Source organism: Syngnathus leptorhynchus, chromosome 5 (genome assembly GCF_054491065.1).
Source record: "Syngnathus leptorhynchus isolate UIUO chromosome 5, UIUO_Slep, whole genome shotgun sequence".
Taxonomy (NCBI): domain Eukaryota; kingdom Metazoa; phylum Chordata; class Actinopteri; order Syngnathiformes; family Syngnathidae; genus Syngnathus; species Syngnathus leptorhynchus.
In genome coordinates this window covers 5544384-5569829 of record NC_141199.1, presented here as the reverse complement: position 1 = coordinate 5569829, position 25446 = coordinate 5544384, and the positions used below count along the sequence as shown (strand labels likewise).

The following is a 25446-nucleotide window of genomic DNA, read 5'->3' as shown; positions in this document are numbered from 1 at the left end:
TCAATTTCTTCACGTTAAGACACACACACAAAGAGATCGAAAATACGTTTCCCACCATCCCACGGTGACTAGACACATAACACAATACATACAAGCAAATAGCACAAAGAGTGAAAACGAATAGATAAGAGCGATAAATAAGTACCGTAATTTTCGGACTATAAATCGCTCCGGAGTATAAGTCGCACCAGCCATAAAATGCACAATAAAGTGAAAAAAAACCATATATAAGTCGCACCGGAGTATAAGTCGCACTTTTGGGGCAACTTTATTTGTCAAAATCCAACACCAAAAACAGACATGAAACAGCAACAACAGGCTAAACAATACGGTATGCTGACGTGACATATACCCAAACGAGGAGCTGAGAACGGGTCTGACGTAACATTCAGAGTTATTCAAGTAAGTATTACATAAATAACACGTTTATAAAACCATCTGTGTCACTCCAATTCATTAAATCCATCGATCTTGCTTTATGTAAACAATGCCGCATATGCACCGCATATGCTGATGTCGGATCCATGGGTGACGTCACTTGCAGTTCAAATGAAAGTAATCCCTTGCTACATCGCGGTTCGTTTATCGCAATTTCACTACATCGCGGATTTTTGAATTTTAAAAATTTGTGAAAAAAATCACATATAAGTCGCTCCTGAGTATAAGGCACCCCCCCACCCAAACTATGACAAAAACCATGACTTATAGTCCGATAATTATGGTAATAAGTAAATAACCTAAATAAATAAATAAATAAATAAATAAATAAGAGGAGTAAAATGGAGCAAGCGTACATACAGCAGACAGCCAGAATATCGCGCAAAAGTACAGGACGTTATGCAGCCGAGGGTGGAGGGTTCAGGATCCTGACAGCCTGGAGTATGAAGCTGTTGGCGAGTCTGGTGGTGCGGGAGCGCAGGTTTCTGTACCTCTCCCCAGAGGGCAGAAGATCAAACAAAGAGTGAGCTGGGTGACTCACATCACACACAATCGCCGTCGCTGTGCGGGGGAGATGGGAGGTGTAAATGTCCTTCAGGAAGGGGACTGAAGGACCGATGATCTTACTAGCTGTGTTCACTATGCGCTGCAGGGCCTTCATGTTGTATTCAGTGCAGCTACCACCCCACACAGCGATACAACTGGAGAGGACGCTCTCAGTGGTGCCACAGTATAATGTAATGTTAATGTACATACATACTGTAAATATGTTTTTAGAACTCTTTTATTATTTTAACAACTTTTTTATAACAAGGTACAAGTGTACATACTGTAAATATATATTTTAAACTATTTTATTATTGTAACAATTTCTTTTATAACAAGGTACAATACTGTAAATGTGATTTTAGAACTTGTATTATAACAAGTGTACGCACTGCAATTGTGTGGGGACTCCCTGCCTTCTACTGGTATGTGGGCAACTTTCGTGCCATAATTCCTCAATTTAGAAGTTTTATTTTTAATTTTAAATGGTTTTATTTCTGTTTAATTTGTAGTGACTGCATTAAGTGGGTGCATAAAGAAAAACCCCCATCACAGATACTGTAAAAGGTACTGAGCAAATGTATTATATTAGCAGTCCTAAACCTGGCATTTCCCCAGTCTCTTTACTAAAACTCAAATGTAAAAAGGGGGAATTCAAACATCATGTGTAAAATAGGTATTTTGTGTGGCCTCCCTTGAGAAATGTCTCATATACATATCTGCTTCATGACTCTCTCTCTCTCTCTCTCTCTCTCTCTCTCTCTCTCTCTCTCTCGCTCTCTCTGTTCTCTCTTCCTCTCACATGTTCAAGCTCATAATGTGTAGCGTCGATGAGAAGTTGATGGCACCAGATTCTCTACTTTCGCATACTTATCACATGAATCCCTTTTAATCGCATACATTTCGATTAGTAAATTGTAATGTATTTTACTGTGATATTAGTAATCCAAATTCCATTAATCATTCAGACAGATGCATTTTTACCAAATGCAATAGAGACAAGCTCATAATGTGTAGCGTCGATGAGAAGTTGATGGCACCAGATTCTCTACTTTCGCATACTTATCACATGACTCCCTTTTAATTGCATAGATTTCGATTAGTAAATTGTAATGTATCTTACTGTGATATTAGTAATGCAAATTCCATTAATCATTCAGACAGATCCATTTTTACCAAATGCAATACAATACAATACAATACAATACAATACAATACAATACAATACAACTTTATCTATGTAGGGCATTTCACAGCAGCTGCTGTAACAAAGCACTTAACATATACACCTTACATATCAGATAATGATACAACTACAAAGACAGTGAAAACAGTCAATTGAAACACAAACTAATATATCTTACATAGTAATAATGAATATATAAAGTTGACACCATGACAACAACAAATTCAGTCTTATGTTGGGTCAAAAGCTAAAGAATAAAAATGCATCTTCAACCAAGTTTGAAAAATAGACAGGTCTTCCTAACATTGAACCGAGTGCCTAGGCAACTCTGGTCCTCGAGTGCCGGTGTCCCGCATGCTTTGTATGTGTGTATTCAGACCAGAAAAGTCCTTTAGGCCGCTTATTTGGTCCGGACCAAAAGCGGACTTACCGTATTTTTCGGACTAAAAGTCGCTCCGGAATACAAGTCGCATCATCCATAAAATGCACAATAAAGGGGAAAAATATAAATATAAGTTGCACCGGAGTTTGGCGCATTTTGGGGGAAATTTATTTGAAATAATCCAACACCAAGTACAGACATGAACCAGCAAAAACAGGCTAAACGATACGGTATGCAAACGTGACAAACATAAATGAGGAGCTGAGAACGGGCCTGACGTAACATGAACAATTATTCAAATAACTATAACATAAATAATACGTTTATGTGGCACTGACTCCCATCATCATGAAGTGCTTTGAGCGGCTTGTCATGACGCACATCAGGTCCGTTCTCCCCCCCCACCCTTGACCCCTTCCAGTTTGCGTACCGAGCCAAACGGTCCTCTGAGGATGCTATCTGCTCTCCCCTCCACTCATCCCGCGCCCACCTGGAAAAAAGAGACTCGTATGTGAGATTGCTGTTTGTGAACTTCAGTTCTGCATTCAACACCACTTTACCACAGCGTCTCATCTGCAAACTCGACAAACTGGGTCTCAGTACCTTCCTCTGCAACTGGCTTCTGGACTTCCTCTGTCAGAGGCCTCAGGTGGTATGTATTGGCGACACTATCTCCGGCAGCATCACGCTGAGCACGGGGCCCCCCCAAGGTTGCATGCTCAGTCCGCTGCTCTTCACCCTGCTGACGCATGACTGCACTGCAACCTACAGCAACAACCGCATGCTGAAGTTTGCTGACGACACGACTCTGGTGGGTCTCATCACCAAGGGCGACAAGACTCAATACAGGTCGGAGGTCAACCTTCTGGCCACGTGGTGCAGGGACAACAACCTCCAGCTGAACGTCAGCATGACCAAGGAGATTGTTGTTGATTTCTGGAAGGGTCACTCACGCCCAACACCTGCCACTGACCATCGACGGTGCTGTGGTGGAGAGAGTGAGCAGCACCAGATTCCTCGGGGTGCACATCAGTGAAGACCTCTCCTGGACCACCAACACTGCATCACTGGCGAAGAAAGCTCAGCACCGCCTGTACTTCCTGCAGAAACTCAGGCGAGCAGGTGCTCCACCAGCCCACATGACCACATTCTACCGTGGCACCATTGAGAGCGTCATCGAAAGTTGTATCGCTGTGTGGGGTGGTAGCTGCACTGAATACAACATGAAGGCCCTGCTGCACATAGTGAACACAGCCGGTAGGATTATTGGTGGTTCACTCCCCTCCCTGAAGGACATTTACACCTCCCGTCTCACCCGCAAGGCGACCACGATTGTGTGTGATGTGAGTCACCCTGTTCACACTTTGTTTGATCTGCTGCCCTCTGGGAAGAGGTACAGAAGCCTGCGCTCCCACACCACCAGACTAACTAACAGCTTCCTACTCCAGGCTGTTAGGATCCTGAACTCTCTCCCCCATCCGCCCTCGGCTGCATAACGTCCTGACCTTTTGGGCGGCGTTGGCTGCCTTGCACTACTCTCACGCTATATTCTGACTGTCTGCTGTATGCACACTTGCTGTTGACTCCGGAACTACTACTAAATATTCCACAGCTCTACGTATATAACTATATTGTAGCGTTACCAAAGTACCAGGCAAGACATGGGTTTCGTAACCGGCTAAAGAGCCACAAATCGAGAGTTCAACATATGAGCCAACACACGCAAGCGCCCTGGATCGCTCTTCCCGTCCCCCCCCTCCCCCTGCTGCCTTCACGGCCTTGCTAGACAATCAGAAACTACTGAAGTCTAACAACATAGACGCTGCTACTCTAAATAAACTATATGTCAAATAACTAGAACATAAATAACAAGCTTATCGAACCATCTGTGTCACTCCAAATCATAAAATCTCCTGACTCCGGAAGTCAGTGAATGGAACTCATTGTCAGTGAGGCTCCAATTATTCCACAGCCATAGTGCGCCCTCATGCGGTTTAAAGTGAAAATATCATGTGAAGTGATCAACTATACTCGTAAGTACGTAAGTAATGTGTTAATGATCAAGTAAGAAATTGTGAATAATTACACAAATAAATCGCTCCTGAGTATAAGTCACCCCCCCTCCACCCAAACTATGAAAATGTACGCGACTTATAGTATAAATACAGTATTTTTTTTCACAGAGTAACTGTGATGTCATTTTCGTGTCAACACAAAGTGGCAAAATGGCCGTTCCTTGAGGATTAAAAACAGGTGGATTTTGTGTGTTTAATTCATATTCTACAAAAAAAAGTGGCAAAATTGCCGTTCCCTGAGATGGATTAAAAACGAGTGGACTTTGCATGTTTAATTCATATTCTACAAACAAAAAATTAATTAGAACACTGTGTTTTGACTCGTCGAATGCATTTTTTGATTTTTCGGCGCATCTTGGAAAGGAAATCTACAATAGTTGTACTAAGTTCATTTTGTTTTCACTTGTCAATCACTTCACTGGTTCTTTTATCTCAAACAAGGCATTTTAGGTTGCATTACCTGATTGAGATAAAAGAACCAGTGAAGTGATGGAAATCTACAATTTCAACAAATAGAAAGCAAAATGTTGTGACTCTGTCCTACCATAAAAGCAAATTTAGTTTCCACTGTAGGTCACATTTTTTATGCTGGATCACACCAGCCGCTCAGTATCTACTGTAGATTCTCAAATGAAAGCATCTTCTGGGACAAATTAGGTGTTTTTTTTACATTATATGTTGGTGTTATTTATTGTAAAATTATATTTTATTTTTATCTTAAAAATAATGTAGTGCCTCTCAGTTTAATCTCTATTCTTTGTCATTGTGCTTAAGAAATTATAGTGAAAACGGGCGCTATAGATAAAAGTGAGAACTGGAAGCTTTTATTGTCATCTGATGATGAGTTTGAAAATAGTGAGGATCTGAAAGGATTACTGGCCACTGTTAATCCTCAGCCTCTCTTCTGACATAAAGAGGTGGAGAAAGACATAAAAGGGGACTGTGGTGTATGTGGCTTGGCGGTGGCTTGTTCACGTGGGCCTTGTGGCCATCTGATTTATTTTAGATTTGTCTGGAAATGCGCCACCCAGGATTCAGGATGAATGTGCTTCGGCAAGCTTGATGCTAACTACTAGGATGACCGCTCCAAGTCCATTCTACTGTTGATCATCAAATGTGTTGCAGATTTATCTAATAGATGTGCCCTGTTTTAAAATTATGGGGGTTGCTGTAGAATACAAGCGATCACGGTGTTTCTTTGGTGCTCTGGATTTTTTTTTTTTCTGAGAACATTTGGATTATAAATACGGAGGGAGATAAATCCTGCTTTTGTGCTTCTGAAGTGCGGCGATATCCTGTAACAATGCTTCCATGTGAGTATGTGACGCTGTCTCTGGGTCTGACTTAGAGGATGAGGAATTAAATTTAATCATTTATATTGTCCATAACAATCAATCATCACGTGATGCAGCAGCAGGGCTGAATAACTGTAAAAATGCATAGATCAAAATTTTTTTATCATCTGTGCTTCTGAAGTGCGGCGATATCCTGTAACAATGCTTCCATGTGAGTATGTGATGCTGTCTCTGGGTCTGACTTAGAGGATGAGGAATTAAATTTAATCATTTACATTGTCCATAACAATCTATCATCACGTGATGCAGTAGCAGGGCTGAATAACTGTAAAAATGCATAGATCAAAAATTTTTAATCTTCTGTGAAATGAAAGTGAAATGAAACCAACAGATGCCCTCAATAGATACATTTTGTTACAATACCAGTATTGACATTATCATAATTAAATGCTTTATGTAAATGAGTTACAGACACAGCTCAAAAACAATGCCGTATATCAGCGACCTTAGGAAAACGGTGGTCTTCTTTCCCAAGTTCACTCTTCATTCAGTAGCTTTAAGTTAATTTAGCTTTAAAAAACAAAACTCAATTTTGTTTTATTTATTGTTTCAATAATTGTGTTTATTGTTTCCTCTAAAACAAGCCTGTCAAACACATTTGTCCTTTGAACCCCTACAGGTAATGTGGGTATGCAACCTGTGCCGTAAACAGCAAGAGATTCTCACCAAATCAGGAGAATGGTTTTCAGAGTCAGGGGTGCGGCCTGGGAACCTGGGCTTCACCTTAAATGAACCAGTCAGGGTGGGTGAGGCCCAACAGGATAGGAAGCTACTCCGCTCCAAGTCTCAAGTTCCATCCTCCACAACTAACAGCAATACCGAGCTGCCACACAGGACACAAGGACCTGCTGGTGGTACTTCCTCTAAGGCTCCAGACACCATGTCTGGTACTCGCTCCCAAAGCGTACCACCTCGGGAAAAGTAAGATGTTTTCTTTTTACAATATGTGTTATATATAAATTCTGTTTGAATTTAAACAATTACAGCTAAATGTCGCAAAACAGGTACTCGACTTGGCTACAATAAACAAAGGCACTCTCGATTTAGTCTTAATTTTTTTTGTGGGCTAAGTAAAAATGACATGACATCTGTTTGGGAAATCAAGCACCATTAATGCTGCATAGAATGCTGGAATTCAAACGGGACTCTAGAACATTCAAAGAGAGATTCCCTCATCACTTAACAATTAGTTATATTTCCACCCAAAGTGTTGTACAAACACAGATTTTTAGACAAACCAAATATTAAGAGGGAGACTTGCAAATATAAATCTAATAATAAATCTTATTGCTTTTATGACCAGTGGCACACCATACAATCGTGAGCCTTGTCGCTGATACCTGGCCATATCTGTGAGAGGGAGCCTGGTTCATGGTCTAGAGCAGGGGTGTCAAATTCATTTTTCTCACGGTCCGCATTGTAGTCATAGCTTCTTTCGGAGGGCCATTATGACTGTCAACCCAAATAAATGTATGAGCACCTCATATTATATACAGTAAAAGCTAGAAAACAAACTGACAAATAACTCGTTTTCAAATCAGACGAGTAGAAACTGGTCAAATATTTTTTTTAAAAGATATTATTAAAAGTGAAGACAATTTGTAATTCTAGTAATGACACATGAATTTGATGCTCAATCTGTCTTTGCGGGCCACATAAAATGATGTGGCGGGCCGTATCTGGCCCCCGGGCCTTGAGTTTGGTACGTGGTCTAGGGATTACATTCCTTTTTTGAGGGAAAAAACTTCTCACTTTTAATACACTCCACACCACAGGATAATCTTTACAGATATCCGCTAATCGGACCTTGGCTAATGCCGGTTATAGTAACAGGGCGAGGGGTGAGTCTGCACTCATAAAGCTCCCGGGGTCAAGCTTCTGGCTAGTATATTCTCTAGGAGGAGTGAGGGCAACTAACCAGCCCAGTCAAAAGACAATGTATCTCCAGTGCGTCCTGGGTCGTACCCGGCCTTCTCCCAGTGGGCCATGCCCAGAAAACCTCATCACGAATGTGTCTATGAGGTATCCTAACCTGATTCTCAAGCCACCTCATCTGATTCCTATTGTCAACTCTCAGCCCATTTCGATGATCAAGCTTCTCACCCTATCTCCAAGGGAGAGCCCGGACATCTTGCAAGGAAATTAAATTGTTTGCTTGTATCCGGGATCTTGTTCTATTGTGGTCACAACCCACAATTTGTGAGGTTGGGGAATGTAGTGAGGTTGGGGAATGTAAATCAAGAGATTCCCCGCTCCTTTAGCATGACAATGAAGTCTGCATCACTACACATCCTGCACCAATCTGCCTGTCAATTTCCTTCTCCTATCTTCTCTCACTCATGAATACCCCAAGGTACTTGAACTCCTCCACTTGGGGAAGAATCTCTTCCCTACATAACCTTTTACGACCTCAGATTTGGATTTGGATCACCAGTAACTCTACTCCAATTGTGATGCATCACCATTATTTTTCAATTCTCTGTTCATCAATTTCTAGTATCAAGATAAATGGAATTTTGCTTTGCAGGGTCTTGTTTAAAAATGTTCAATCCTCTTTAAAGACACAATGACCGCATGAACCTCATGAGTTTCTTGGAAGAAATATGTGTAATGCTTGTATGTCTAATTATCTAATTATTTATTTTTCATCCAGAAAACGGCCAGTTTCGTACCATGAACAGAATGGTAAAGGAGGCCTGGGGCGTGGTACTGGCCGAAGGTCTGCTGGAAAGTTATCATCTCAGTCGTCTTTGGATGAGAAGCTTGGCCCTGGTGACCGACGAGAGAGACAGCCACAAGATGGTCACAGGCTGGAAAAGATCCATTCTCAGGACTATGATGATGGGGAGGACAACTTGGGTCAATTAGAAAGAAATCGAAGACGGCCAGAGGATGATGAACAAAGGGAACGGCAGCGACGTGAGGAGGAGTTCCAGAACCGTTATCGTAGTGACCCCAACCTTGCTCGATACCCTGTGAAGCCACAAAAAGAGGAACAGGAGATGCGCATGCATGCCAAGGTATCTAAGGTCCGCCACGAACGTAGACACAGTGATCTTGCAATCAACGAGGTCGGACTAGGGCCTGGTGAAGGAGGAGGCTGTGAAGCGCAAGTGTCTGATAACCGTCTGACCAGGAGAGGAAGCCGCAATGCTCAATCAGACAACTATCGAGCATACTCTGTTGAAAGGACCGTGGGGGAACCAGGGGGAACGGTGCCTCCAGATAAGAAGGGCTTCTTTGAACCAGGTGTAACACACACAGCAAGAGACAAAGGTGAAGACAACCTGTTGAGGAAGGACTCACAAAGTTCAGAACAGTCGGAGTCTTTGCGGCCGCCCCCTTCACGGTCGTACAAGAGCAAACGCGGAGTAAACAAGAGGCAGATGTCCATCAGCAGCTCAGAGGAGGAGGGCGGCTCCACGCCTGAGTACACCAGCTGTGAGGACGTGGACATGGAAAGCGTCAGCGAGAAAGGTCAGTCACACAGATGTGCTCTCCGTACTAGTTTATACAATTTTATCAAAATTCATTTGACATTTACTTTCATCCTTGCCCTTCCATAATTTTATTATTTACAATAATAATAACCCTCACTTTCTAGACGCATTTTATAGTCACCAAAACTCTGTGTTGTGTTGAAGCAGCTGTTTCCAAGCTCACACGCTTATCCGTAATCTTGCAATCTCACTTTACAAAAAAATGACTCATTTATTGAATTCCCTTCATCTTCATATTCATAAGCAGGTTATGCCTATATCCCAAATATTACAGTGGCACGACAAGGAATTTGATGGTTCATTATTATTCAAAAAGGGATAATTTTACACACAGTAAAGTTTTATTATCGTGACCTATTTTACCATCAGGTGTCGCCACACTGAGTCGCACTTGTTGGGTACAATTTTAATGCTGGATGTCCTTCTTGATGCAACCTGCCCATTTTGGGGGGCCAAAAAAAATTATTGTGAAAACGTTTTGCAGCAGAACATTTTTTGTATCTTCTCTTGGGATGTACATGTATAGCATACACAGTACATTTGGACAATAGGGGTTGGGGGATAACCACATGCATAGATCCTGCACACAGCACATTGCAGTGCAGTGTCATTGACACTTCTGTGGGGTGGCTTCTGATGCTCTAAGGACAGCGCTCCTTTATTTGTTGAGACCCTGTGATTTAGGCCAGCAGATTTATGGAATTAGGTCAGTGTTTCTATTGCTATGTAATGCTTGACAAACTGCCAGATGCAAAAGCTAAAGTGAAGGCATGTTGCATGCTGTAAAATATTTGGCTACCTTTTGATAGTATTCACCAGCTCCCACCTGTGTCAGTGATATTTGACTATGCTAGAAAGCATCATATAGGGGATCATCCGTTTTATGGAAGCTGTAGATAAAAATAATTGTGCTCCGGAGATTATTTCTGTGACTGGTAACGATAGGGTTGGGTTCCAGATGTTTTAATCCAGATTACTATAACTCAGGGACTAGTAATGGGTACATGGTGTGGAATGTGATTATTACCTGTTTTTAAACACTCTTGTGTTTCAAATATTCAGCTTCCTCTGTATCTCACAACTGTGACTTGATTACTTCTGCTTTGAAAATTTTGTAAGGCACGGTATGTAATCAAAACACACCATTGTGTTAATTTGAAAAAAAATGCATACATTATTTCTTCAACAAATACGTATTTCCATTTTGCTCTGGTTGTGATTTTCAAGGGGAAATTTAATTTAGACTGCTGTAAACACACAAAAAGGAAACCATGCGCTATTTTGTGTTTCCTTCTCTTCTTCTCCACATTTCCATCCAAACCTTCAAATTTTACTTATTTAAAAAAAAAAATCAAGTTCTTGGGATCTTCTTGCGATGTATTTTTTGTTTTAAAGAGGTTACTGATGTTTTGACAGTCATGAAGGTGTTTTACGCCTTCTAAAATTATTCAGATGAGCAAGTATGAGCAGTTCACAATACGTTCCATGGACAAGAGTTTTAAGAGGTTCAGGTTACAGTATCTGTCTAGTACCCCTAAAATTGTGTTGGTTACAATGCATTTAGTCAGGTATAATGCTTGTGGGAATAATCACCAGACCACTCCATTCTTTGCAAACCATAGTTCTTAAACATATTTTGTCTATTTTGCTTTTCATTCTCGAAATGGCAAAATGTGTAAAAGTATTTTTTTTGTGTGCAGGTGACTGGGACTGTCATCCGCTGGATCCTACAGTTTGGCATGTGAGTTTCAGCAGAACATTCATTTTAGTCCCATTTTTGCGTGATACAATTGGTAATTACTGATTTGTTGATTAAATTAACGATTTAACTATTCGTGGAGAACCTAATTTCTCAATAATATTATTTGGGGGGCATTATAAATAGGTTGAAAGACAATAACAAATATTGTCACATTGTATAGATGTTTACTGTGAAAGAATGCATGCTTTAATTCCAATATATGTATCTATTGTCAAATTTATCTGAAATTTGTAAGGTAATTATTATCGCTTACTATGATTCAAAAAGTAGTGGGGTTGCCATCATATTCCTCTGTTATCGTAACGTGGCATCTTCCAAGGATCACGGTTGGGTTAGTCAATGAATTACGTTTAATGACAACAAAACACAGCTACTATGTCCCTGTAGCTGACCCAGAACAAAAAGTATTGGGACATCATTAAGAACACACGCACTTCTCTTTAACTTGATAGCTCTCCTGTCTCTCTTAGATTTCCATCCGCGCAAACAAATGTTGCGTTCAAGAGCTCAGACATAACGGTGCTTACCGTAGTCAACGTAACATAAATGCTCATCACATCCTTCAATATTAACGCACAACAACAAAATACACGTGAAACATTCAGTTACACTATAATACCGTATCTGTCACTACCGCATCCATTTGACGTAACATGACACTGAAGTTATCGTCATAGATCACAGACTGAAAAAGCTCATACGTGAATTTGCAATATAGTGGATCTCCACTGTTTGCAGGGAATAGGGACTAGAACAGTCTGCTATTAGAAAACCTTTCTGCTTCAACGTTCTTGTCTTTGTCTTAAAGTGTTGTCTTAATATGGCATATTCTCTGAAATGTTTTTTTCTGGTAATATCACTGTACCTGATCCCTTTAGCATCCTGTAACATGGCAGCCATCAAAAGAGGGTGATCATCTGATTGGACGCATCACGCTAAGCAAGAGATCAGCCATGCCACGAGAAGCTGGGTCACTCCTCGGCCTAAAAGTAAGCAGAGATGATTTGTCGCATGCAGTACAATGTACTAAATTTTTCAATCGGCGATTGATTGATTTTATAGTAGGCCAAGGTTGAATGTAAACAAAAGTATACATAAATTGTTGAACACTGTTGTTAGACTTCAAAGTGGTGAGCGGCTGTTTCTACAATCATCATTACTGTAGGTGTAGATGGGAATGAACATTCTTTCTTGTGTACTAACATGCAAATGCATGTACTCACGAATACTACGCTTCTCTAATTTGCTGGTACATTGTTACCTCGTCTTTAAGGGTGGAAAATATAGGCCACAAAAACACATAATTCCACACAGAATCTCTGCCTTGAAGATATGAGGCCGCCATATTCTTGGCAAAGCCAAAAGATATTCCTAAAGATTTGTGTCTTACCTGATTTTAAGAAGCTACATACAAAACGGCATTGTTAAAGAGTTGAGAGCGTGACATACAAGTTAGCGTTTTATTACTCGTCCAAACGACTTTGTTTCATTTAGTATCACTTTGTTTAAAGAGTGTAAATTTGATGACAAGCAGCTTATTACCCGGTGGTTGCCGAAAGAAGTCACCCACTTACTACATAGCTGAGTGGAATTATCAATATGACCTACATGACCATCATCAATTTGACCTACATGACCATACAATTAAAAGCACAGTGCCCTGCATATTAATCTAAATAACAATAAAACGTTGCTTTAGCTGGGACAATACACATTTTTAGTATTTGAATATATTTACATAGTATAATCAACTTTAGACCCAAAACATATGTTTTTTAGGGGGGTTATGGAATTCCGTTGGTACTGATTTGTTGGACTGGCCCAAACATTTTATGTGCGTATTGTGATGTACAGAATATTTATACATACACATGCATAAACATCATAAACATGTATGTGTATGTAAACCTGTATAAAGGTATACAGTATATATAACCATTAATTTGAGGTGATAATGATGCATTTTTCTGTAACACTTTGCCAAGGCATGGGATTGGGTATCAGTAAAATCACTGACTCGAATGGAAAAACACATTACAAGTCAGAGAGTACCAGGGTTGTTTGTAAACAACAATGAGAGATGTACACGTTTGGCAAAAAACAAAGCCACGGTGCAACTGACGTGTTAACTGATTAGATGCATGCGTGTGTGTAGCATCTTTGAGTGGTTTAAATGTGAAGCGTCCATCACCCGCCAGCCAAGGGAATGCCCATTTAGCAGATGTGCTCTCACGTTAAAACTGTCAATACTTCTAACCTTCTAACTCACCCATAAGGGAAAGGCATTTATAATGTTAATTGTGTCTTTAGTGACAGTCCTCTTATTTGTGTAGGTTGTAGGTGGGAAGATGACAGAGACTGGAAAACTTGGAGCCTTCATCACCAAAGTAAAAAAAGGGAGCCTGGCAGATGTGGTGGGACATCTAAGAGCAGGTGAGCAGGTTTACTGCGATCCCTGGCAAATTTACTTATTTGTGTGCAAATAATCAATGAATCGGTTTTATTTCAGTGGCGTATGAGACATTTTTTTTTACAAATTTACCATAATAATGTTAAACAACAAAAAATCAGGTTACCGTAATTTTCGGACTATAAGTCGCGTTTTTTTTTCTCAATTTGGGTGGGGGGGGTGACTTATACTGATACTTATATATATATATATATATATATATATATATATATATATATATATATATATATGCATGCATGGATGGATGGATGGATGGATGGATGGATGGATGGATGGATGGATGGATGGATGGATGGATGGATGGATAGATAGATAGATAGATAGATAGATAGATAGATAGATAGATAGATAGATAGATAGATAGATAGATAGATAGATAGATAGATAGATAGATAGATAGATAGATAGATAGATAGATAGATAGATAGATAGATAGATAGATAGATAGATAGATAGATAGATAGATAGATAGATAGATAGATAGATAGATAGATAGATAGATAGATAGATAGATAGATAGATAGATAGATAGATAGATAGATAGATAGATAGAGTGGAGCCTCAGTTTTCGAACACAATCCGTTCCAGAAGGCTGTTCGAGAAGTGAATCTTTCGGATTCCGAATCATGTTTTCCCATTACAAATTATGGATTATTTTTTTTATCCGTTCCAAACAAAAAAAAAACGTTTTCATTTGCGCATTTTTGTCCAATCGTGCAACTGCAGCGCACCGCCGAACGCGCAACCGTAGCGCGTCGCCGACCGCGCAACTGCACCGCGATGGTCGCATTATTGTGACAGAGCCGTCGCTGAAATCTAGAAAATATTTTTAAAGTCCTGATGTACTTTCCAAAATTTAAGTGGAACTCAGTGCGCAAGAAGTTTAATTTTGTCAGATCGTGCAACTGCACCGCACCGCCGAACGCGCAACCGTAGCGCGTCACCGACCGCGCAACTGCACCGCGCTGGTCGCATTATTGTGACAGAGCCGTCGCTGAAATTTTGAAAATATTTTTAAAGTCCTGATGTACTTTACAAAATTTAAGTTTACCTCAGTGTGCAGGGAGCTTAATTTTAGCCGATCGCGCAACTGCAGCGCACCGCCCAACACGCAACCGTCGCGCGCCGCCGACCGCGCAACTGCACTGCGCTGGTCACATTATTGTGACAGACCGGTCGCTAAAATTTAGAAAATATTTTTAAAGTCCTAATGAACTTTCCAAAATCTAAGAAGGAAAAAAATCATTATTTCACATTCCTGTTCATGCAATCTTTGTTCCAGGTGATGAGGTGTTGCAGTGGAATGGGAAATCATTGCCAGGAGCAACCAAGAAAGAGGTGTACAACATAATTCTTGAATCAAAAGCTGAGCCTCTAGTGGAACTAGTTGTTTCAAGACCCATAGGGTAAGACTGGCTTCATTAATGTGTAAGAATCATTCTATTTGGAAAACAAATCTGACATCTGATATTTTTTTATTTCTTCTTCCTTTATCTGAAAGCTCTATTCACCGAATTATGTCCAAAAACCTCTTGAGAAAAGTTTATAAAGCATATCAGTAAGTAGTGTCAAATTTAATTGGTAGACTCTGTCCCCTTCAACTTACCTCAAATACTTTAAATGATTGATTTTCCCCTGTCATTGTTTTCCTGCTTTTTCCCGCCATGTTTAACATACATACGTACCCACATACATACATACATACATACATACATACATACATACATATACGCACATATGTACATACGTACGTACATACATATACATACGCACGTATGCACGCATGCACACATGTACACATACATAAGTACATGCATACGACATGCATACGTACTTACGTACGTACATACATACATACACATACATACATACATACATACATACATACATACATACATACATACATACATACATACATACATACATACATACATACATACATACATACATACATAGGCTCAAAATAAGTGATTTAGCATTGCAGTTCGCCAAACAAAATTTGCAGTTTGTACTTCATCAGAACACACTGAATAGCATATTTGGGAATCAAGCACGGCCTCAAAAAGTATCACACGTACATCTTTCACGACATTGACTGCAGGTAGTCGGAGGTCGAGGCTCGAATAACATCTTAATACCACCTAGCTGGCGAGTAACGAGCTTTGGCTGGCTACTCACGCAGCTATGTTGTGGAGTTGTTCCTCTTACCATCCCATATGCAACAGTACAAGCACAGACAGATAAACAGCATGGTGAGATCAAAACAATGTAGGACAATATTGCCGGGCCCAAAAAGATCAGAATGTGGAACAAGGAAGTTAGGCTTATATTGACCGGTTTGCAGCTTTTTAACTATCAACCAAGATAGCATTTAATAGCCAAAGTAATAACTCATTCACCGATTATCCAATTGACTAGAAATGTTCACAAACTTTTTTTTCAGACCGCTTTCCTCCTCTTATCGGCTCAAACCTGGTTCGCTCTGAACCTGACAGTCGCCATGCTACTAAGTTAACTTAAAGCCTCTATCCCACTGAGCGGCGAACAATTGCGAGTGTTTTTGAAGGCAACGAATGTTGCATTCTCGTCAGGGTTGGCCAGGGTTCATTCAAGGTCGCAAATATTGGCTAAACAGTCGCCAGACTTTTCTTTCGACAAAAAAAACTCTAAAACAGATGGCGAAGGTTTGTGAACTTGAACGCACCAAGATGAACTCGGATGTGAACAAATATTTTTCTACCTTTTCCAACAGTCACAATTCACAATCAGGGGGGTTTGGGCTTACAACATCGGTCATTGAGTGCACTTTTCTCGGAATGTATCCGACTTTGCACAGCAAAATAGCAGACAAATTAAAACAAAGTCTGGGCTTTTGAGAGAAAATCTATTTGCTAAACTCAACCAGAAAACGTAATTAGGTTACTGTAAAATACGCCTTTGGTCAACTAGGAGTGGCTTATAAGGTTAAATTAGTGTACACTAAATAGATATAGTATTGATAGTGGTATTCCTTTGTTTTCACAAAAGATTTCTGAGTATTACTTTTTGATGCCTGCACATTAAATGTTCTCAAAATTACATTATTTTTTAATCAATTTTGCTTTGAGCACTGTGAACTGAAAAAATAAAAACCTTCGATTATATAAAAAAAAAGAAAACCTGTTGTTTATTCATTATATTGACATATTTTTATTGTTTAATGAAACGTGTCAGATCTCTGAGATTAACCAGAAAAAAAATATGATCTACAAAATTAGAAGGTGGCACCTCAAATGAAGTCATTGGTTCACAAAACTGCTCCACAAAGAAAAAACAAAGAAAAAACGAACCTCGTACATACATGCTTACACATTGGACATTATTTAAATATATTTTTGTGTCTGTGCAACTGTTGCTTGTCTTTCAATTGGTACTTGCTCGTTGAAAGATGACAGACTTTGGGGAATTTCTACTTTTCACAGGGACATTCCGAGAATCCCGGAGTCATCGCATCCTCCTCTTGAATCTAGTAAGTATCCTATATTTGTATTTCTTTTTTTAAATCATGAAATAGGATGTTTAAACATTTGTCTGTTTAAAGAAGCCTCCAAGCAAAATGTCAACTTATTTTTAAATGTTTACTTTCTAATCTTGGAGTGCCTGTTTTACATCATATGGTATTGTACTTACCAACATTTAGCAGGTTCTAGTTCCTTTGAGTCACAGAAAATGGATCGGCCATCTATATCAGTGATGTCCCCAACAAGCCCAGGTACCCTCAGAGACCTTCCTCTGGTGTTGCCTGGACAACTGTCGGTAAATACTTACACCAGGGACATAAATAAACCAATACATCATCTTAATTCTGCATACTGACAGAGATTAAATGCCTCCAAATAACCTTACCTTACAGGTAAAACTGTGGTATGACAAAGTAGGCCATCAGCTCATCGTCAACGTCCTTCAAGCCATAGACCTGCCATCCCGACCGGATGGACGACCTAGGAACCCGTATGTCAAAATGTACTTCCTGCCTGACAGAAGGTAAGGACTGCAAAGACACATGACACTATTTCATATAAGGAATGCGTGGGTCATTGAACAGCTGATCAAACAAAGCTTTAGACTGTTAGAGTAGTAATTCAATTGAGAAATGTGTCTATAAACATTCTCTCCGTGTTCTCTAAGAGCACTATGGCTCGCTTTAACATTCTAGAATTATTCATGCTCCGTTAACTGAAGACTCTACATTGTCCATGGACTCATCTTATGTCTCTGAATGGCCTGCTCCTTACTCCTCAAAACATTAAACACACCACAAAAAGTTGTTTTCACGCCGCCATATTAAAAAGACACTTGAGTGGGCTAAACAATGACAGTTATATAATAGGTGCATACATACAAATTATGCGATTACTACAAATTCATTCCTATAAGAATCTGATTTCAGTGATAGCGAGGGAGGCGTGACCATATTATTCATTTAAAAGGGCTTTATTTAAGAAATTAAATTTTTATTCAAAACAGAACACTGAACTAAACCTGTATATAGGGCTACTGGTGTCCAACTCAAGGCCCGGGGGCCAGATACGGCCCGCCACATCATTTTATGTGGCCCGCGAAGAAAAATTGTGCATCAGATTTGTGTGTCATTACTGGAATTGCAAATTCTCTTCACTTTCAAAAATATCTTTTTTTTTTTTATGTTTGACCAGTTTTTACTAGTCTGATTTGAAAAGAATCAGTTATTTGTCAGTTTGTGATGTACCATATAGTGGATATAATATGAGGTGCTCATGCATTTATTTGGGTTGATTTTGGGTTAATGGCACTCCGATAGAAACTATGACTACAATGCGGTCCGCGAAAAAAACAAGTTTGACACCCCAGTTTGCACTGCACTCGGCGGCTATTTCTCAAATGCATTTGGCCACATAAAATTAAAAGCATATTCTTCTGTTTTTTATTGCATTTTGCATAATGTACAAGCAATACATCTTCATTTTTAATATTTCTAAGTATTTCAAATATGCACTGCACTCAATGGAGGTTGAGGGGGTGGGAGAGAGCAAAATTGTGATGTTTACCAGTGTTTGAATTTAACTTTATTTTGTCCAACTGAGCAACGAAACTTGGTGAGTGTTTGCAAAGGTAGCAAATGTGCATCCTCATCATCCATCCATCCATCCATCCATCCATCCATCCATCCATCCATCCATCTTCCGCTTATCCGGGGTCGGGTCGCGGGGGCAGCAGCTTTAGAAGGGACTCCCAGACTTCCCTCTCCCCAGCCACTTCGTCCAGCTCATCCCGGGGGATCCCAAGGCGTTCCCAGGCCAGCTGAGAGACATAGTATCTCCAGTGCGTCCTGGGTCGTCCACGGGGTCTCTTGCCTGTGGGACATGCCCGGAACACTCCCCCAGGGAGGCGTCCAGGAGGCATTCTGATGAGATGCCCGAGCCACCTCATTTGGCTCCTCTCAACGTGGAGGAGCAGTGGCTCTACTCCGAGTCTCTCCCAGATGACCGAGCTTCTCACCCTAATTCTAAGGGAGAGCCCAGACACCCTCAATTCGGCCGCTTGTACCCAGGATCTTGTTCTTTCGGTCACAACTCAACGCCTCGGCTGCGCCTAGAAATTCTGTCCATAAAAATTATGAACAGAATTGGTGACAAAGGGCAGCCTTGGCAAAGTCCAACTCTGGCAAGACTCTGGACCATCTCTAGCATCGATGGTACAGGGACCGAACCACCCTTATCAGTTGTCCTGGCACCCTGTACTCCCGAAGCACCCTCTACAGAACTTCCCGAGGGACACGATTGAACGCCTTCTCCAAGTCCACAAAACACGTGGACTGGTTGAGCAAACTCCCATGCACCCTCGAGGATCCTGCCGAGGGTATAGAGCTAGTCCACTGTTTCATGGCCAGCAGAAAAACCACACTGCTCCTCCTGAAGCCGAGGTTCGACCTCCTGAAGGGCAATCCTCTCCAGCACCCCTGAATAGACCTTACCAGGGAGGCTGAGGAGTGTGATTCCCCTGTAATTGGAACACACCCTCCGGTCCCTCTTCTTAAAGAGGGGAACCACCACCCCAGTCTGCCAATCCAGGCATCATCCCCGATATCCACGCAATGTTGTAGAGGCGTGTCAGCCATGACAGCCCCACAACATCCAGAGCCTTTAAGAACTTTGGGCGGATCTCATCCACCCCCGGGGCTTTGCCACTGAGGAGTTTTTTAACTACCTCAGTCACTTCGACCCCAGAGATTGGAGAGTCCGCCTCAGAGTCTCCAGGCCCTGCTTCCACAATGGAAGGCGTGTCGGTGGAATTGATGAGGTCTTCAAAGTATTGTCCCCACCAATTCACGACGTCCCGAGTCGAAGTCACCAGCACGCCATCTCCACTGTAAACAGTGTTGACTGTGCACTGCTTCCCCCTCCTGAGACGCCGGATGGTGGACCAGAATTTCCTCGAAGCTGTCCGGAAGTCATTCTCCATGGCCTCGCCAAACTCCTCCCACGCCCGGGTTTTTGCATCAACAACCGCCGAAGCCGCGTTACACTTGGCCATCCAGTACCTGTCAGTTGCCTCCAGAGTTTCGCAGGCCAAAACGGCCCGATAGGACTCTTTCTTCAGCTTGACGGCATCCCTTACCGCCGGTGTCTACCACCGGGTTCGGGGATTGCTGCCACGACAGGCACCAATGACCTTACGGCCACAGCTCCGGTCTGCTGCCTCAACAATGGAGGCGCGGAACATGGTCCACTGGGACTCAATGTCCCCCGCCTCCTCCGGGATGTGGGAAAAGCTCTGCCGGAGGTGGGAGTTGAAGCTCTTCCTGACAGGGGATTCTGCCAGACGTTCCCAGCAGACCCTCACAGTACGTTTAGGTCATCCAAGTCAGACCAGCATCTTCCCCCACCATCGGAGCCAACCCACCACCAGTTGGTGATCAGTTGACAGCTCCGCTCCTCTCTTCACCCGACTGTCCAAAACATGCGGCCGCAAATTCGATGACACAACTACAAAGTCGATCATCGAACTGCGGCCTAGGGTGTCCTGATGCCAAGTGCACATATGGACACCCTTATGCTTGAACACGGTGTTCATTATGGACAATCCGTGTCAAGCACAGAAGTCCAATAATAGAACACTGCTCAGGTTCAGATGGGGGTGCCGTTCCTCCCAATCACGCCCTTCCAGGTCTCACTGTCATTGCCCACGTGAGCATTGAAGTGGAACGATGGAGTCCCCAGAAGGAGTGCTCTCCAGCATTGCCTCCAAAAAGGGTGGGTACTCTGAGCTGCCGTTTGGTGCATAGACGTGAACACCCATTTTGCTACCTTTACCAACAGTCGCAACTGTTTGCGCCTCAGTGAGATAGAAGCTTTCAAGTGGACATTCATGGTAATCGTCATAATTCAGTACATTTGATACACAGCAATGACGTTTTGTCATCTTTAGCAGATGTCTCCATCAAATTAAGACACTGAGGAGCGTTACCCCAAATTAATTGTACCACTTCAGGAGGTAGACGGGTCATCTAGTAACTAAGGGCTGTTCGAATTGCATTGTCTTCACGTCGTTGTGTATTTGGCCAAGACACTTCACCCACCATGCCTTCTGTGTCACTAAAACTGGTGTACATCAGGTTGGGTGATTGATAGTATGAGGGGTTGTAGGGCAGGCGCATACCGGCACCAATGCTTCGGTCAGCCTGCCTCAGGGCAGCTAAGCTACGAAGTAGTCCATCAGCAGTGTCAATTTGTGAGTGCATGAATAACATATTCATTGTGAAACATGTCCAGAAAAGCACAATATAAATCTCATGCGTTATTGTTATTATTACTGTGCCCCATCTGACCCACGACCATAATGAGGACAAGCAGTATCCAAAATGAAGGGATTGAGGTGTTCAATTTTTGTTGAATTTCTGGCCTTTTTGTTCGCTCGCCGTCTTCTTTCTGCTGTGTTTTGCAGTTAAACTACAGCTGAAGATCAATTTTACGCGCTTCGACCCCAATTATTTTTGTCGTAAACGCATTTTCAAGTACTATTTCAAATGGCCGATATAAAGACCATACAAAGGTAAATGACTAGCGCATAGACATTAGCGCTAGTGATTGAATTTCTGTGACTAATTTCAATGTGTTTGACAAAAGGTAGTCGGGCTGTTTGCTCTTTAACACTGTTTATTACAGTGTTACAGATAGCTAAGACTGTTTTTGATTCGGAAAGGGGGAAGTTAGCGGAAGCACCTCATCCACACAGTCACTCACAAATCTAAGAACGTGGCCAGACTCTGTAGCAGAATAAGTGGCTTATCCATCCAATTCGCATCGCATCAAAATAACTTAATCAGTCCGCCTGATATTGTCATCTGCGTATTGCTTGTCTTCTAATATAAATGTCAATGACTTGATGTAGGGGGGAGCCTTCACGGTGAACAGACCCCCTAGCTGCCCAACAACATGCCTGATCTAAATTAATGTGACAAAGAACCCCTTCGGCTGCCTAAAAACATGCCTTTCTAAAAAAACAAGACAAGTGCCACTACCTTCTATATAACGCGCTTTCGGGTTAACATCCATCCATCCATTTTCTGAACCGCTTTGTCCCCACGGGGGTCGCAGGCGTGCTGGAGCCTATCCCAGCCGTCATCAGGCAGTAGGCGGGGGGCACCCTGAACTGGTTGCCAGCCAATCGCAGGACACACAGAGACGAACAACCATTCGCACTCGCACTCACACCTAGGGACAATTTGGAGTGCTCAATCGGCCTACCAAGCATGTTTTTGGGATGTGGGAGGAAACCGGAGTGCCCGGAGAAAACCCACGCGCACACGGGGAGAACATGCAAATTCCACACAGGGAGGGCCGGAGGTGGAATCAAACCCGCACCCTCCTAACTGTGAGGCGGACGTGCTACCCAGTGCACCACCGAGCCGCCCGCTTTCGGGTTAACATGAATCCCAAATTTTTTAGCCCAAAGTCAAGCCTTCACTGTATATATGACCATAGCAATATAAATCTTTCTGTTCCAGTGACAAAAGTAAACGTCGGACTAAAACCGTGAAAAAGAGCGCAGAGCCCAAGTGGAATCAGACATTCATATATTCACATGTTCATCGACGAGACTTTCGTGAGCACATGCTGGAGATCACCGTCTGGGACCAACCAAGGGTCCAGGAGGAGGAAAGTGAATTCATGGGTGAGGTAGGTTTGAGGTTCACCAACCAAGTCTTTTTTAATTGGTTTATCACTCCCTGAACTGTTTCATGGTCACAGCTAACTAATCTATGCTCTATTACATGTATATAAGCACCTGAAGGGATATTAGTGTCTTTACTTTTTTCTATGTTCCTTTTCTCAGATCCTGATAGAGTTGGAGACCGCCTTGTTGGATGACATTCCTCACTGGTATAAACTCCAGACACATGATGTGTCCTCAATACCTTTGCCTCAGCCATCCCCATACCTTCCACGCAGACACGTACATGGAGACAGCCCAAGCAAGAAACTACAAAGTATGTCTTTTAACAGTCTTATGTCGGCTTGAGAACCCAAAGTATGTTTGATTGTGGGGTCTTAGCGTTTCTTACATGACAGTGCTGATTTGTCTCTTGGTGCACAAGATTCAGTCTTTTGTATGTGTGTGCGTGAGTACAGGGTCACATCGCATCATTGATACAGAGTTTGATGATGGTTTGATGATAGTGAATAAAGGTGGGTTGGGGGCATGGTTACTACATGTGTCCTTCTAGCAGCCTATGGGCACCCAGCACTGGGTGAGAGAACAGATTATTGCCCCCTTAAACTCTGAAATCCACAGCTTGCTAAAAAATGTTTATTCACATATCATTGTATTTCTATTAGTCTGACAGTGTATGTTATTTGGGCTGTAGATTAGTAGTAGTGCGTGCACTGTATTTCAGGGGCGACAGTAAAAAGTTCTCCTCCTCTGCTGACTGTAGAATCACTTGTCACATTAAGTGCATGTAGAACTGTAGCTTTAGTTCACTGCCATTCCACTAAGTCTACTGTCATTGATCCACATGCCTCAAATATCTGACATATATATATATATATATATATATATATATATATATATATATATATATATATATATATATATATATATATATATATATATATATATATATATATATATATATATATATATATATATATATATATATATGAGTAAAATCCTGGAAAAAAAACCTATATAAGCCGCAGGGTTCAAAATTTGAGAAAAAAGTAGCGGCTTCTAGTCCGAAATTTATGGTACTCTCTTTTTTTGTTATCATTCGGTGAGCGTGGATTTGCTGTAATAATACAATGTCTATTAGTTTTGGGTTTTGATGTTTGAGTCCAAATAATTTTTTGTCAACTTCTTATAATTTTTAATAATTATATCGTATTAATATTCACCCAGAACAAAGATGTTATTCCCCAAATGCTAACAGGTGTATCTTAGTACATATTTTCCTACTGCAATGTCCCAAAACACTGCATGGCTCTGAATTTTTTTCCCCTTCTAAGACTTTCTAAATAACACAGTTTCTGGGTTAACAAGATTCCCAAATTTTGGACCCCAAAGTCCGCGTAAAATCAAGGCTTAGCTGTATGGAAAAATGGTCAATATTTAGTCCCTAAATTGATAGCGATATAAGTGTCTGAAATGAACATAATCCTCCACAAAATATCCTGGAAAAACCATATGGTTGAGTAGGGTAGGCTTTAACCATTGTTGCTACCTTAGGAAAAGTTCCAGACTCTTACAACCCCTGCTGCATGTCACATCATTTCAAGTTAAAGCAAGTAATTTACCACTTATCTCACAGAAAAATTGCAGTAAAAGCTATTTTCTTGCTTGCGAATTGGCCATTTGCCTGTGAAACTTCTAGATATTTTGCAAAAGTATAACCTCTTGGGGTAGTTAGCAGTGTAACACTCAAAACTAATGTGTCCGTATCAAAGATTACACATCGGAGCTCTCGGTGTGTGTGTGCGTGTGTGTGTGCGCATGTGTGTGCGTGTTTCAATGGTTTTGCAGGAGGAGAGCGTAATTCAAGGGAAAGAGAGCGAGGCAGTACGTTGGCTGTGCCTGAACAGCAGCGCACCCATCAGCATCGCTCTCGCTCTGTATCTCCTCACCGAGAGGATTCCTGCAGGTCGAGGTCGCGGCCTGCACATGTGCCCATGCAAAGGTCAGTATAACATGCCACTGCAAATCGGTCACATAAGACCATTTTTTATGATGCTATACATCAAACTTTTCAAAACGCTTGACCAGTATGCCATTACATCTTCCCTGATGAGCACTTTACTAAATTGCATGGAACTGGTCTACGTAGCAAGTGTATAAAAGTTGTAAACACATGGGGCCTGATTTACTAAGATCACAAACGGTAGATGCTAAAATGCATTTTCACCCCCACAGTCTGTGCATGTTGTCTGTGGACGTGTTGCACATGATCTACTAAGATGGAAATCTTTTACTAAGATCACAAATAGCAAGCTCTAAATTGTATGTTCACTCAGATTGGACCTGCGATTGGCAACTGGTGTAAAATTTGTGGCAACTGCTGTATTGGAAAAAAGGTATTTGTCCATGAGTTTTGTTCTGATGGTTTCCACCAAGGAGCATTTGAGAGAGCACTACGAGCGCAAAATGAAGTCTGAAGTGATCGCCCTGGATGTGTCAGTGGCATAGGCAAACTTACTACTGAGTTACAAAATATTTTC

General features: G+C 41.5%; 1 protein-coding gene across 20 annotated transcripts in view; it reads left to right on the top strand.

The window, feature by feature from the left end:
- Positions 1–25446, top strand: part of rims1b (regulating synaptic membrane exocytosis 1b) — an 81847-nt gene that overhangs the window by 28507 nt on the left and 27894 nt on the right. For 17 of the 20 annotated variants that reach the window (XR_015066089.1, XM_085912423.1, XM_085912413.1 and 14 more), the window contains exons 3-15: positions 6602–6903; positions 8636–9459; positions 11183–11223; positions 12123–12233; positions 13578–13677; positions 14997–15120; positions 15216–15272; positions 17176–17222; positions 17394–17509; positions 17607–17737; positions 22740–22911; positions 23069–23222; positions 24755–24908. Coding sequence is in view for 19 of the 20 variants with exons in the window: in XM_085912423.1 (XP_085768549.1) it covers positions 6602–6903; positions 8636–9459; positions 11183–11223; positions 12123–12233; positions 13578–13677; positions 14997–15120; positions 15216–15272; positions 17176–17222; positions 17394–17509; positions 17607–17737; positions 22740–22911; positions 23069–23222; positions 24755–24908 (2333 nt within the window). In the remaining variant the exon portion in view is untranslated. The remainder of the gene's footprint in view (positions 1–6601; positions 6904–8635; positions 9460–11182; positions 11224–12122; positions 12234–13577; positions 13678–14996; positions 15121–15215; positions 15273–17175; positions 17223–17393; positions 17510–17606; positions 17738–22739; positions 22912–23068; positions 23223–24754; positions 24909–25446) is intronic. The other 3 variants (XM_085912408.1, XM_085912412.1, XM_085912411.1) reach the window with 3 other exon arrangements.